Raw genomic sequence first — 14,737 nt, 5'->3', positions numbered from 1 at the left:
TGTCTGTCTGTCCCTCTGTCCCTCTGTCTGTCTGTCCCTCTGTCTGTCTGTCCCTCTGTCTGTCTGTCTGTCCCTCTGTCTGTCTGTCTGTCTGTCCCTTTGTCTGTCTGTCTGTGTGTGTGTGTGGTTTCTGTTCTCAACTAGTAAAGCAGCAGTTGGAACCTGTACAGGGAACCCGAATACCGGAAAATAAATACATTTTTCGAGGAACGCAATCAGAACCAGGATCAAACGTGATCTATACTGTTCCGGGAACAGAACTGTTATTTTAAAAGCATGGGAACCGGTTAATAACGTTCTTTTACATTCCAGGCATTTTTTTCAGTCCTACAAAAAAATGCAACAGGGCGCTTATTCTTCTTACATTTTAGTCATTTAGCAGACGCTCTTATCCAGAGCGACTTACAGTTAGTGAGTGCATACATTATTTTTTTCATACTGGCCCCCCATGGGAATCGAACCCACAACCCTGGCATTGCAAACACCATCCCTGCCGGCCAAACCCTCCCCTACCTTGGACAATTGTGCGCCGCCCCATGTCTCCCGGTCGCGGCCGGCTACGACAGAGCCTGGATTCGAACCAGGATCTCTAGTTTCACAGTTAGCACTGCGATGCAGTGCCTTAGACCACTGCGCCACTCAGGAGGTTATCTTCTTCACTAGGAACCCCTGGCTCGCAGGCTGGATCTGTCTGATCCTGTCTATTCTGGTTCTCATCTGGATCTGCTGTGCTACCATGGCGATAACTGTTACTTTTTTTATTTTTTATTTTTTTATTCAGTAAATATTCTCTTAACTCTTGAACTGCATTGTTGGTTAAGGGCTTGTAAGTAAGCATTTCACCTGTTGTATTCGGCGCATGTGACATTTGATTTGATTTGATGGCGACTGCTGTAGTTCAATACATCCCAGCTGAGGTAAGTCTTACCCTAGGCCGAAAATATGAGTATTAGTGTTCTAATATCCCATAACTCTTTGCGTAAATGCAAAAACAAAGGGATATGAAAGAAAAAAATGTTGTCTTTGTAGAAACTGAGTATCTATTGAGATATGAAGGAACCAAAGTCATTCAATATTGAAAATAAAACTTTTCCGTCTGTAGAAACTGAGTATCTATGGATACATGGAGTACGCCAAGGACCACAAGCTGCTGACCCCTTACCCATCATCCTCTCTGGTCATCATCACCTCCGGGCCGGGGCAGGAGGCTGGACCCCTCCCTTCCAAAGTCAACCTGGACCAGTCCAACATCTAGGGTCCAAACCAGCATGGTGGAGATCAGGGTTGGGCTCAATTCCACTTCAATGCCAGTCAATTCAGGAAGTACACTGAAATTCCAATTCTCTTTTAATGCTTTTATAGTGTGCCCTCAGATTAGTTTTAGACATAACAGCACTGTAGGTATTTGTAACTTTACTCTTGTTTCTCTTGTAACTTTACTCTTGTTTATTGAGTCAACCAGCTCGTCTAAACATTATTTCGATAGAGTGATACCTCCAATACCTAGCATTTCCTTTAAAGCCGTATTCCCATATTGACTGTTAGGTCAGCCGTAAATCCTCAAACACACAGCAGCTATGGCAAGGAACAATTCAAAGGCTTTTAAGTTTCTAAGTGACTATAAACAAACCACTAAAACTGATTTAAAACTATTTCCCCATTCAGAATTCAGTCCATTGAGCCTTGGTGCCAAGTTTATGATTAACATGGGCACGGCCCACTGTTTAAGGACAGATGCTGTTTACCTTTGTCACTGTGGGCATGTCTGAGCTGGCGTGAGGTGACTGAGGCGAAATTGTTGTTTCCACAACGCCTCAATGGTAGCCAAGTAACTATCACCGAACTGCAACTGATCATATATCACTGAACCTATCAACCTACCTAATGGTATTATGTGACTTGTTTAGTTAGCTGTGCTTTTGTAGTGCTCAGATATGTTGAATAGGAATAGAGGAATATTGAAGAGCTAAAACATGAAATCTAACAGGACCCACCCCCAACAGGTAATTTCTCAGATGTGTCCGTTGGAATGGAATTTAGAATTTTGGAACTATAGTGTTTTTTTGTAAACATCCATGGAATCATTTTGAATTTTATTAATACGGAAACTACATTTCCTCTATGTTAGAAAATATTTCCTTGGACTTAAAATGTATGACTTTTCTATTCCATGTCAGAGACTGTTCGATGCCCATTCATTGGGGTCACCTGATGAAGGTAAGACAAATTATTTATTTGTCTGTCATCACCTAGAAATAGTTTGCTTTAAATGTGTTATTATTGGTGTGTGCAGTATGGTTTACACGGGAATCACAACAATACATGGCTCTGGTCAAAAGTTGTGTACTATACGGATGCCATTTCAGACGTCAACTATAGACTTGTACAGGATCTGTCGCTGGGCTGTGGCCTTGCTCCCCTCTGTCTGTCTGTCTGTCTGTCCACAGACCGCTGTGGCCAGTGCTGCAGCAGACGAGCTGTCTGTCTGTCCACTATACTACTAGCTGTAGGAACAGTCCTGGCTGTGGTAGGGGTTACACTCGCTCTGGTCTTCGGGATCCCCAAACCACCTCCTGGTAAGATAAATAAACATACTGGTCTGTGCTGGATCACTATTATCAGCGGGAAGGGACTGTGGGTCTGTCTCCGTCCATTAGTGCATTAGTCACACGCGTTATCTCAGACAGCACTGGCCGGATTCTTACGTAACTTGGGTGAATGATGCATGTTTTACAAAATCACACTGATTGGCCAGACGGTGGCGCTATAACAAGAGATTGAAAATGCAAACTTTGAAAGGTCACACCCCTCACCCCCGTTTGTGTCATGAAATTCAGTACATAAGTCCCTCTCCTCACAAGGAACACATTTGATTCAGTGACCCATAAGGTCCGCCATTGATGGATTTTTGCCATTTAAGAATTTTGTGAAAAACACTTAAAACGCTACTCTTCTGACACCGAATGACCGATCTGTATGAAACTTGATATGTGGCATCTATGGACAAAGGCTTCTCAATGCAATATTTTCCAGATTAGTACCTAAAACAACATTCATGTGGGCGTGGTCTGGCACATAAAGGAGTCAAGGATATTCAAATTGTAACAAAATTTGGTAAACATGTTGCAAACACTGTCAAGACTCAACATATGCAAGAACATTCATATCGACCACATGGTGGCGCTATAACAGGAACATGTTTATATCTCTTGATCTGTTTGACTCGGTGTTGAAATTTGGCACACATGCTCAGGGAAACGCGTCTAGCTAACCCACGTGATATCTCTGACACCACTGGCCTAAGTTTTGACGAAACTTGGGTGAATGATGAGTCTTGCCATAGAGATCCGTCATTTACAAAATTGGGGCGCTGCATCATTCGTAGGGGACGAGATGTTTACTGTTGTCTTGTTTATCCATGTAATCGAGTGCTATTGTATGCAGTTACTGATATCTGCCACAAGATGGCAGTAAATACTACCCTTCGGTAACATCCTGGGTTTGTAGGCCTATTTGTTGTGAAGCATCTCAGAGTAAGAGTGCTGATCTATGATCAGGTCCCCCCCCCCCCTGTTCTTTCATTATGATCTAAAAGTTCAAACTAATCCTAGATCAGTGATACTACTCTGATGCTTTGTGGATACTGATCCCCAGTTCTAGTAATGAGGGTTTGTAATGTCCCCTGTGGTAGGCCGTATCTGCAGGACAGAGGACAATGTGACAGGCTTCCTGTGTGATGACAGAGTGACCTGCATCCCGCCCTCTGACCTCTGTAACGGGGTCGTGACCTGCCCCAAAGGAGCCGATGAGGACACACACATGTGCAGTTAGTCAATAATGTTCTTATTGATTTTTCATTTTAGTAATTTATTTTTATTTAACCTTTATTTTATCAGGGACTGAGACCAAGGTCTATTTTACAGAGGCGCCCTGAATTACAAAAAAATACACATCAAAATATAAATACAAAATCCAAGCAGAAAGAAAAACACATTCATCAGTAATAAGGTCCTCCATCAGCTTTCTGAACTGCCCTAGAGGCACCAAAACATCACATTTAAGAAAATGTTGAAGATTGTTCCACAAATGAGGTGCAAGAAAACTAAAAGCTGCCTTACCTAACTCAGTAGAGACCAACGGAATTTCCAGTTAGCCATCCCTGAGACCGGGTGTGGTAACTCGTATGTCTGAAGTTTAGTAATGACGTTACGTACAGTGGGAGTTTTTGTAAAAGGGCTTCTTTATGCATGAAAACATAGCAATGTATCAACCTACGTGACATCAAAGAGGACCAACCAACTTTCTGGTAGAGAATCCAGTGATGTGTGCTAAAACTGTCACCCATAATAAAGCGCAGTATGCTGTGATAGCAGGTAGCTTAGTGGTTAAGAGTGTTGTGCCAGTAACCGAAAGGTCGCTGGTTCTAATCCCAGAGCCGACTAGGTGAAAAATCTGTCGATGTGCCCTTGAGCAAGGCACTTAACCCTAATTGCTCCTGTAAGTCGCTCTGGATAAGAGCGTCTGCTAAATGACAAAAAATGTAAAAAATGTGATAAACTGCATCTAACGGCTTTACTGAAGTGGCAGCTGCGTTTATATAGATGATGTCGCTATAGTCTAGGACCGATGGGAACGTCGACTGAATAATCCGCTGTCTACTATCGTGAGGCAGGACCTATTTCTATAGAAGAAGCCCATTTCTATTCTCAGCTTCTTAACTAATCAAATTTGATTTGCCACGAGCTGAATACAACAGGTGTAAACCTTAGAGTGAAATGCTTACAAGCCCTTAACCAACAATGCAGTTTTAAGAAAAAAAAAGCGTTAAGTAAAAAATAGATAAGTAAAAAATTAAAATAACAATTACAGTGGGGAGAACAAGTATTTGATACACTGACGATTTTGCAGGTTTTCCTACTTACAAAGCATGTAGAGGTCTGTAATTTTTATCATAGGTACTCTTCAACTGTGAGAGACGGAATCTAAAACAAAAATCCAGAAAATCACATTGTATGATTTTTAAGTAATTAATTTGCATTTTATTGCATGACATAAGTATTTGATACATCAGAAAAGCAGAACTTAATATTTGGTACAGAAACCTTTGTTTGCAATTACAGAAATCATGTGTTTCCTGTAGGTCTTGACCAGGTTTGCACACACTGCAGCAGGGATTTTGGCCCACTCCTCCATACAGACCTTCTCCAGATCCTTCAGGTTTCGGGGCTGTCGCTGGGCAATACGGACTTTCAGCTCCCTCCAAAGATTTTCTATTGGGTTCAGGTCTGGAGACTGGCAAGGCCACTCCAGGACCTTGAGATGCTTCTTACAGAGCCACTCCTTAGTTGCCCTGGCTGTGTGTTTCGGGTTGTTGTCATGCTGGAAGACCCAGCCACGACCCATCTTCAATGCTCTTACTGAGGGAAGGAGGTTGTTGGCCAAGATCTCGCGATACATGGCCCCATCCATCCTCCCCTCAATACGGTGCAGTCGTCCTGTCCCCTTTGCAGAAAAGCATCCCCAAAGAATGATGTTTCCACCTCCATGCTTCACGGTTGGGGATGGTGTTCTTGGGGTTGTACTCATCCTTCTTCTTCGTCCAAACACGGCGAGTGGAGTTTAGACCAAAAAGCTCTATTTTTGTCTCATCAGACCACATGACCTTCTCCCATTCCTCCTCTGGATCATCCATATGGTCATTGGCAAATTTCAGACGGGCCTGGACATGCACTGGCTTGAGCAGGGGGACCTTGCGTGCGCTGCAGGATTTTAATCCATGACGGCGTAGTGTGTTACTAATGGATTTCTTTGATACTGTGGTCCCAGCTCTCTTCAGGTCATTAACCAGGTCCTGCCGTGTAGTTCTGGGCTGATCCCTCACCTTCCTCATGATCATTGATGCCCCACAAGGTGAGATCTTGCATGGAGCCCCAGACCGAGGGTGATTGACCGTCATCTTGAACTTCTTCAATTTTCTAATAATTGCGCCAACAGTTGTTGCCTTCTCACCAAGCTGCTTGCCTATTGTCCTGTAGCCCATCTCAGCCTTGTGCAGGTCTACAATTTTATCCCTGATGTCCTTACACAGCTCTCTGTGAGGTTGGAGTCTGTTTGATTGAGTGTGTGGACAGGTGTCTTTTATACAGGTAACGAGTTCAAACAGGTGCAGTTAATACAGATAATGAGTGGAGAACAGGAGGGCTTCTTAAAGAAAAACTAACAGGTCTGTGAGAGCCGGAATTCTTACTGGTTGGTAGGTGATCAAATACTTATGTCATGCAATAAAATGCAAATTAATTACTTAAAAATCATACAATGTGATTTTCTGGATCTTTGTTTTAGATTCCGTCTCTCACAGTTGAAGTGTACCTATGATCAAAATTACAGACCTCTACATGCTTTGTAAGTAGGAAAACCTGCAAAATCGGCAGTGTATCAAATACTTGTTCTCCCCACTGTACATCTTGTGTGCACTGTGTAGTATCTGAGGAATTATGACTTTGTTAATGTTTGCAAATGGTAGCTTAGAGAATGTTGATTTGGCCCAGGGAGACATCTGGGGAGCAGTTTTATGGGGACACCCCATAGAACAGAGGAAGTCTGTTGTGTGGAGACAGGGGATTGGTCTGTAGGGGAAACACCCATATCAGATTACATAGGATAAATACTTGGTTAAGACAAAGGAGGTCAGAATAGCCTATTTAGAATTTGGGTTGGCTGTTCTCCAGATGCCGGCAGGTATCTGTAAATTGAAGCTGGAACCCTTTGATATAAATAAACCTTTATGATGTCTCGCAGTGCTAACTGTGCCACTAGAGATCCTGGTTCAAATCCAGGCTCTGTCGCAGCCGGCCGCGACCGGGAGACTCATGGGCGGCGCACAATTGGTCCAGGGTAGGGGAGGGAATGGCCGGCAGGGATGTAGCTCAGTTGATAGAGCATGGCATTTGCAATGCCAGGGTTGTGGGTTCGATTCCCACGGGGGGCCAGTATAAAAAAAAAAAAAATATTCACTAACTGTAAGTCGCTCTGGATAAGAGCGTCTGCTAAATGACTAAAATGTAAATGTAATGATCGAAGTACAGCGTCAGCGGATTTCCTTGTTCTCACAGCATAATTAGCAACGTTTTCTCGACACAACAACTGTCATCAGGCACTGATTTTTATCTGCAACAAGTCCATTTGGTGGAAACACACCACTGGTGGGAAAATGCGCACATTTTCTTTATGCAGATTCTAGAATATTTGCATGAAAATCTGTCGCCAATTGGATGTAAACCTAGCTATTGTAAGTAAAACATTTCCTCAATAAAGCAGCTATCAGCAAAACCAGTGCTATTAATTTTCTTAAGTACCCCTGTAGTTGGGCTAAGAACCCCAGGGGTTCTAGAACCTCAGATTGAGAACCGCTGTAGTTGGGTTAAGAACCCCAGGGGTTCTAGAACCTCAGATTGAGAACCGCTGTAGTTGGGCTAAGAACCCCAGGGGTTCTAGAACCTCAGGTTGAGAACCGCTGCTCTAAGTAAACATGTCCATACTTTTCCTTTCAGGTGATCTCCCCAACAACCTTCCGGGGGGTCTTGTGTTTCGATGTGGAAACCCTCAGTTCTGGGTCTTTACTGACAAGAAGTGTAACAACTTCAACGACTGTGGGGACTGCTCTGATGAGATTGGACCCTGTGAGTTTTATTATTCAAATCAAATTTAGTTTGCCAAAGCCGCCGAATACAAACAGGTGTAGACCTTACAGTGAAATGCTTACTTCCAAGCCCTTAACCAACAATGCAGTTTAAGAAAAAAAAAAAAAAAGTCAAGTAAAAAATAGATAAATAAAAAATAGCAAATAATTAAAGAGCAGTAGTAAAATAACATTAGGGAGGCTATATATACAGGGGGGTACCGTTGCAGAGTCAATGTGCGGGGGCACCGGCTAGTCAAGGTAATTGAGGTAATATGTACATGTGGGTAGAGTTAAAGTGACTATGCATAAATAATTAACAGAGTAGCAGCAGCGTAAAAGAGGGGGTTGGGGTGAGACAAATAGTCCGGGTAGCCATGATTAGCTGCTCAGGAGTCTTATGGCTTGGGGGTAGAAGCTGTTCAGAAGCCTTTTGGACCTAGACTTGGCGCTCCGGTACCGCTTGCCGTGCAGTAGCAGAGAGAACAGTCTATGACTAGGGTGGCTGGAGTCTTTGACAATTTTTAGGGCCTTCCTCAGACGCCTGTTATAGAGGTCCTGGATGGCAGGAAGCTTGCCCCCAGTGATATACTGGGCCGTACGCACTACCCTCTGTAGTGCCTTGCGGTCGGAGGCCGAGCAGTTGCCATACCAGGCGGTGATGCAACCAGTCAGGATGCTCTCGATGATGCAGCTGTAGAACTTTGAGGATCTGAGGACCCATGGCAAATCTTTTCAGTCTCCTGAGGGGGAATAGGCTTTGTCGTGTCCTCTTCATGAATGTCTTGGTGTGTTTGGACCATGATAGTTTGTTGGTGATGTGGACACCAAGGAACTTGAAGCTCTCAACCTGTTCCACTACAGCCCCGTCGATGAGAATGGGGGCGTGCTCAGTCCTCTTTTTTTTCCTGTAGTCCACAATCATCTCCTTTGTCTTGGTCACGTTGAGGGAGAGGTTCTTATCCTGGCACCACACGGCCAGGTCTCTGACCTCCTCCCTATAGGCTGTCTCATCGTTGTCAGTGATCAGGCCTACCACTGTTGTGTCGTCGGCAAACTTAATGATGGTGTTGGAGTCGTGCCTGGCCATGCAGTCATGGGTGAACAGGGAATACAGGAGGGGACTGAGCACGCACCCCTGAGGGGCCCCCGTGTTGAGGATCAGCGTGGCAAATGTGTTGTTACCTACCCTTACCACCTGGGGGCGGCCCGTCAGAAAGTCCAGGATCCAGTTGCACAGGGTGGTGTTTAGTCCCAGGGTCCTTAGCTCAAACTTGCCTTGTCTAATTTGATGCTGTAGTAGTAGGTTACAGATTACCGTCATATGAACACTTATTTTAACATCAAGAAATTGTAATATATAAAACGTAATAGAAGTTAGTTGAGTGGTCATCAAGATTCTCGTTTTTTTTAAAACATCTCTTCAGGCCGTGAGGGCAAAATGGTTTTGTTACGGTCTAAAATGGTATGAAAATGCTCGAGTTGAACAATGCTAGTCACTGGTTCTTTCCCCTGCTGTCCAGTAACCTCTTCATACACTGTACAAAGGAGAGATTTGTTATCAGCTCCTTAGCAACCAGGCTGAACTCTTGTTCTGTCTGTTTAGACTGTAAAGATCGTATCACTCACCTCTCTTAGACACATGGGCTGTGAGAACTTTTATCACTAACTGTAAGTCGCTCTGGATAAGAGCGTCTGCTAAATGACTAAAATGTAAATGTAATTTGTTTTAATGCTTTAAGGGAGTAGAGCTAAGTACCCCTCATCGCTCATGTAAGTTTGCCTCCCTTTTGGAGGGGTAAGCAGTTCTTTGTGTAGATGAGGTATATAAATGACTGGGTAATTTGTAAATGTTTCTCTTCCTCCCCGGTATATCTGGAGAGTTAACTTCTTTGCAATTGCTTGAATAAACTATTTTTACAAATCTGGAAAATGAGCTCTGCCTGATCCTTGGAACAGGTTTTTCGTCAATGAGACATTATTTCAGTATCAAATTGTATGTAATAGACGGTGTTTAGCATGTTCCTCTATATTCAGACATGCACAGTGACAGTGAGGTGCATGTGCTTCTCAGATGCTGGCTGTGCCCCCTGTGGTGTGGACTGGTGGTCCTGCATACCGGTGGACTTCCAGTACTGTTCCTGTATCCCTCGCGGTCTATGCCGTGACGGACGCCAGCACTGCTACGACTGGTCTGACGAGTACACCTGCCCCCAAAAGTTTAACCTGCTAGACTGACTGCCACATCCATCCCCCTCCCCTAATCTCTGAACCAAATTCGAAGGCGTGTACTCTGGCCATGTGAACATTCTGTCACCAGAGACTGCATCCACCCCAATGATCAGAATCTTGAACAGTTACAATAATAGCAATATACTTTTTATTTGTAAAAAGTTAAAAACGTAAATAAGCAGCAGATTGACCAAGAAAATACTACAAGTGTTCCTCTACACCTCCAGCTAGGAAGTGCTTAGGGTCCGCTTAAACAAAAAAAGCCACGAAAGTTAACCTAGAGGTGGAAGCTGACCTCTGCTGGATGCATTGAGCAGTGCAGCGTCAAGCCCCCATGCACACATTTGGAGACCGTGGACCTCGGCTACGGAGAAGGTACGGACAGAGAAAGAGACGAAGCATCAGTAACTGTTGAGCAGATCCAAGTCCTCTGCTGTGAGAGTTGGTGATGATGAGGAAGAAGCACGTTTAGCAGGAGGGCTGTGATGATCACTGTCCCCGACCTGGTGTTTACGAGGCCTCTTCTGGTTTTGGGAACAGGGTTTTACATGTCCGTTGGTGGCCCCTGCGATTTCAATGCTGTTGAGTGACGAGGGCTTAATTTGTCCACTTTTAGTCCCTGTGCATTGGGCCTGATTTGTGTGTGTGCTTGTTGCTGGTTTATAAAAATGTATCCTCTCCCTGGTCTTGTCTTGTTCTTTCTCCTGGATCAGAGGTGATGCGCTTAGGATTCCTCGGACAAACTTCTCTCTGCCAACTGAAGAGCAAATAGTACTTTAGTCTTGTTTACAACACCAGCACCTGTGCTGACAGCCGGGTCTTGTTTACAACAACAGCACCTGTGCTGACAGCCGGGTCTTGTTTACAACAACAGCACCTGTGCTGACAGCCGGGTCTTGTTTACAACAACAGCACCTGTGCTGACAGCCGGGTCTTATTCATAACAACAGCACCTGTACTGATAGCCGGGGTGAGACTTTTATTTTATTTATTCTGAGTCAACCAGCCATCTCTGTCCAAGACTTGAGCAAGCTGGCCACTGCAGAGACAGACTAGCTCAGAAAATAGCCTGGTTCAGATCGGAATGTGCTTATAGCCAACTCCCCTAACCTCTGACATGTATGGTATGGCAACGACTGTCAGATTTGGCTGAAGAACATACAGATCCAGACCTGGCTAGCTTTGAAATGGTCTTTCATTAAAACAGTGATGTAAATACAAAGGATGTTAAAACTTACAAAAGCGAATAGCTGATGTTCTTGACTCTTGGACCTTCTTTGGTTTGGGCATTTCTGTTGCACTCAACTCCCACCGGTTTACCACCTGTCACAAACATACATGCCATTCAAATAAAACAAGTTATCAATAAACTACTTTAGTACCATAAAATGTGTTTCACAGCAGGAATGTTACCTGCTCTGCCCAGCCTTGTGTTTTACAGCAGGAGTGGTCGAAAGCCTCCAGCAGTTTCTCAGACAGGACCAACCCCATCGTGTTCCTCAGGGTCTGCTTTAATGACGGGCCAACCTGCGAATCAAACGGTATACATTTCACCCTCAGTTCCGTTAGGTATAAGTGGTGCCATCTCGTGGAAGACATGTTCCACATAGGAAACAAGAGGCCAGTTCGGGTCAGAAGAGGATCTTAGCTATGGTCTTGTGCAGAGCTCCAGACGGTGCAAGCCGTACATTCTACATGGTCATAGAAAGGTTTATAGAAAGCTAAAATCATTGATTTGGTCAAATAGTAAAGTAGTGCATTGTTCTTATGATTCCTGTAATGAAAGTGTCTGCCTGAGGCCTGCTGATGTGTTCAGCGAGTCACACTCCCTCTCCTTTCCCTGGGGGGGAAAAAATGTTCAGGGAGAAAAAGTGTTCTGATTGTATAACATTTTGAAATCCTATTGCAGGGAAAACACAGCTATCCTGTTGTCACCGTTGAAGAAAGGAGGTTCAGCTTTCCGTAGGTAATTTTTATTTATTTCTCAGCTCTCAATTTTGAGCTCAAAACCAACTATTTTTTACAACCAAGTTATTTGATATGGCTTTGAGATACGGACCATATGCGATATTGATTGCATTAAAATGCGCATTGGATTGCATAGGACTCATTGGGTAATAGGCAACAACTGCAAAAAAAAATTGGGACATTCAAAATGTACTGTTAGATTAATACCTGGCTATTAGCATTGGGTATTATCTTTAGAGTTAGCGTTGGCGATCTTGCTAATGTGTTTTGAGTTTCCACTTACTCAGGTGGTGAATGAGCTCCAAATAAATTAGCCTATGATATTAGTGCACATAAAGATCTAGGCTAATTCATCTCTACTGACCCCCCCCCCCCCACCCCCAAAAAAAGCCTAATTGTCAACTCAAAATGCATGATAATCACTGGATTAGGTTGAACATTAAAATATTTAGAATCACAACATGAAAAGATGACAAAACAACATATTTCATATAGTCTACTACACTCTTCAATAAAACACTGAATTACTTTATATACAAAAAACATTATATTGCGTGAGCGCATGGGCTGGTGCCACCCAACTGCAAAACTTAGTGGCACCAGGGGAAAATGTTAGTCTGGAGCCCTGGTCTTGTGACAGGGAGAAGAACAGAGCAAAACCCTTCTCACCTTTATGTTAGTTCCTGATACATCAAGACCGTGTAGCTTTGGGAGACATGTGAGATATCCAACTGCCTTCTCAGTGATAGGGTTGTCTGTTGGAAAGAGGCAAGTGTAAACAACTGGTTTGGCGCTATGCTGTGGATCCCCTGGACCATCTATTTTAATAGTCTTATCTAAGGCTTCCTGTCCTTTCACCATTCAGATGTTCCTTCCTAGTCGTGCAAATGAAGGTAAGGATGAGACTAGGAAGCCATGCTATACTATTGAGATGCTCCCCCCTTCATAACAGACTACTCACAGGACAGGTCTCATTAAGACTAATTACTAGAGACTCACAGGACAGGTCCAGTATCTGCAGGTGTCTCAGCCCCCTCCTCATCATCCTGACAGGGGCTGTCAGTCTCTGGAGACCCTGGTCTGACAGGCTATTACCGCCCAGGGAGAGCTGGACCAGGCTCCTGAGAAACAGAGAGAAGAACTACAATTGGACCAGGCTGCTGAGGAGAAACAGACACAGGAATAACTTTGAACCGCCACCCAGAAACATTTTTAAATCTGCCTGCTAAAGACACACTGCCTTATGTCAGGGTCAATCACACACTCGCAGTCCAGCCTCAGTGCATTACTTAGCCATTGTACTGTACAATAGAACAAAAAATGATTCATACCTGGACAATGCATCTGATGTGAGATGTTGGAAGATGTCGTGGCTGTCTCCCAGTCTGCAGCCAAATAGATCCAAGCACTTCAGACTGTGAAACGTTTTGATCTCTTCCAGCTTTTCAGACAGCAAGGGAAACCTGTGGGGAAATAAGGCAACAGGTAGCCAGCCCATTTATGAACAGTCAATGAAGTGCATCGCAAATTCCTAAATGGGTTGTAGGTTACATAATGTTGGTGGTACTACAAGGTGGGGTGAGTAGGCTAGATATAATGTGACATGGAGGGTGTTTTTAACCAAGCTTTGGGGGGGGGGTTAATCAAGTTATTCAAGCCTTACCTATGTCGTAAACAAAGTGACCCGAGCACTATGTCCCCGTATGCATCACTGAACAACTGCAGAGCCCTAGGCGCTGCCTCAGGATCTGAGAATATCTGTTTTTCCTCCGCAGCGGCGAAGAGTCTGTCCCCTACTTGTTCTGGGAATCCTTCGAGTGAATCGACATGGTGGATGTTGTACGCTACAAACAGCAGAGAGATGTCGTAGAGGGATTTGGCAGTGTACCTCAAACTGCCTTCTTTGTTATAGGTGAAGACGAAGTGCTCCTTTTTCAACGCAAGAGGGTTTGTTGTTGTTCTGTGTGATGATGAATGCGGCTTCGTCTCTGCGAGCACAATGTTATTGACGCGACGAAGCTGTCCTCTCTCTCGCACATATACCATGCCAGAGTCAAGGTCGACCATTTTATAAGACTTTACTACGAATTAACGCCGTTCCACACCATTCATCTAGCTTCAGTAGCTAACCATCAAGTCGTTTTAACAAAAGTTAGCTAAAAAGATTTTCGATTCTGCCGCCAGCTTCCGTTTATAATTCTGGCTGACCAGGGCCTAAAATGACGTCTAGGGTAAATGTATTCATTCGTCCTTCACAATAAAGGTCCCTCACGTAGAGAACCTTCAATTCATTAAACAAACCTTTGCTCCCTCAATTTAGTACAACAATACTTCAACATACAACAATAAAACTCACAAGAGAAAAGTTACTAAAGACAACAAATAAAATAGGACCTTTTTTTAGGGGGTAGATCAGCTTTAATATTGCAGATAGTAATTGTCTGCATCACTTCCAATCCCCCATATGTTGTTTTTTTTCCTCTTCTCTCGCATATATATATATATATATATATATATATATATATATATATATAGCTGTGGAAAAAATTAAGAGACCACTGCAAAATTATCAGTTTCTCTGGTTTTACTATTTATAGGTATGTGTTTGGGTAAAAATATTTTTTTTGTTTTATTCTATAAACTACTGACAAGATTTCTCCCAAATTCCAAATAAAAATATTGTCATTTAGAGCATTTATTTGCAGAAAATGACAACTGGTTGTCTTGGCATGCTCTCTACCAGTCTTTCACATTGATGTTGGGTGACTTTATGCCACGCAAAAATTCAAGCAGCTCGGCTTTGTTTGATGGCTTGTGACCATCCATCTTCCTCTTGATCACATTCCAGAAGTTTTCAAT

The 14,737-nt window shown here is 43.5% G+C and overlaps 2 protein-coding genes across 2 annotated transcripts; one reads left to right on the top strand and one right to left on the bottom strand.

Annotated features, from left to right (window-relative positions):
* Nucleotides 1-1,767: 1,767 nt before the first annotated feature.
* On the top strand, nt 1,768-10,594 carry LOC311150559 (low-density lipoprotein receptor class A domain-containing protein 1-like). The gene is made up of 6 exons (XM_084188037.1): nt 1,768-2,003; nt 2,178-2,217; nt 2,448-2,576; nt 3,692-3,826; nt 7,551-7,679; nt 9,753-10,594. The coding sequence occupies exons 1-6, from the start codon at nt 1,974-1,976 to the stop codon at nt 9,914-9,916; spliced, it is 627 nt and encodes a 208-aa protein (XP_084044163.1). The 5' UTR covers nt 1,768-1,973; the 3' UTR covers nt 9,917-10,594.
* Nucleotides 10,042-14,085, bottom strand: lrrc42 (leucine rich repeat containing 42). Its single transcript, XM_084188036.1, has 7 exons — nt 13,542-14,085; nt 13,210-13,341; nt 12,878-12,999; nt 12,548-12,633; nt 11,324-11,437; nt 11,149-11,233; nt 10,042-10,667 (listed from the first exon to the last, which is right to left on the bottom strand). Exons 1-7 carry the CDS (start codon nt 13,943-13,945, stop codon nt 10,312-10,314), a joined length of 1,299 nt encoding a protein of 432 aa, XP_084044162.1. The 5' UTR covers nt 13,946-14,085; the 3' UTR covers nt 10,042-10,311.
* Between the last annotated feature and the right edge of the window lie 652 nt (nt 14,086-14,737).

This window comes from Coregonus lavaretus (assembly GCF_964263955.1).
Source record: "Coregonus lavaretus genome assembly, chromosome: 23".
Taxonomy (NCBI): domain Eukaryota; kingdom Metazoa; phylum Chordata; class Actinopteri; order Salmoniformes; family Salmonidae; genus Coregonus; species Coregonus lavaretus.
This window is presented reverse-complemented; position numbering and strand designations above follow the sequence as displayed.

Bases quoted from the DNA above. Each gene is read 5' to 3' on its own strand.
- LOC311150559 (XM_084188037.1), top strand. From the start codon at position 1,974: ATGAAATCTAACAGGACCCACCCCCAACAG. The intron at 2,004-2,177 runs GTAATTTCTCAG...ATTCCATGTCAG, and splicing joins ACAGGACCCACCCCCAACAG to AGACTGTTCGATGCCCATTC. The intron at 2,218-2,447 runs GTAAGACAAATT...GTCTGTCCACAG, and splicing joins ATTGGGGTCACCTGATGAAG to ACCGCTGTGGCCAGTGCTGC.
- lrrc42 (XM_084188036.1), bottom strand. From the start codon at position 13,945: ATGGTCGACCTTGACTCTGGCATGGTATATGTGCGAGAGAGAGGACAG. The intron at 13,342-13,541 runs GTAAGGCTTGAA...ATTTCCCCACAG, and splicing joins TCACTTTGTTTACGACATAG to GTTTCCCTTGCTGTCTGAAA. The intron at 11,234-11,323 runs GTAACATTCCTG...TGTTTGTGACAG, and splicing joins CACAAGGCTGGGCAGAGCAG to GTGGTAAACCGGTGGGAGTT.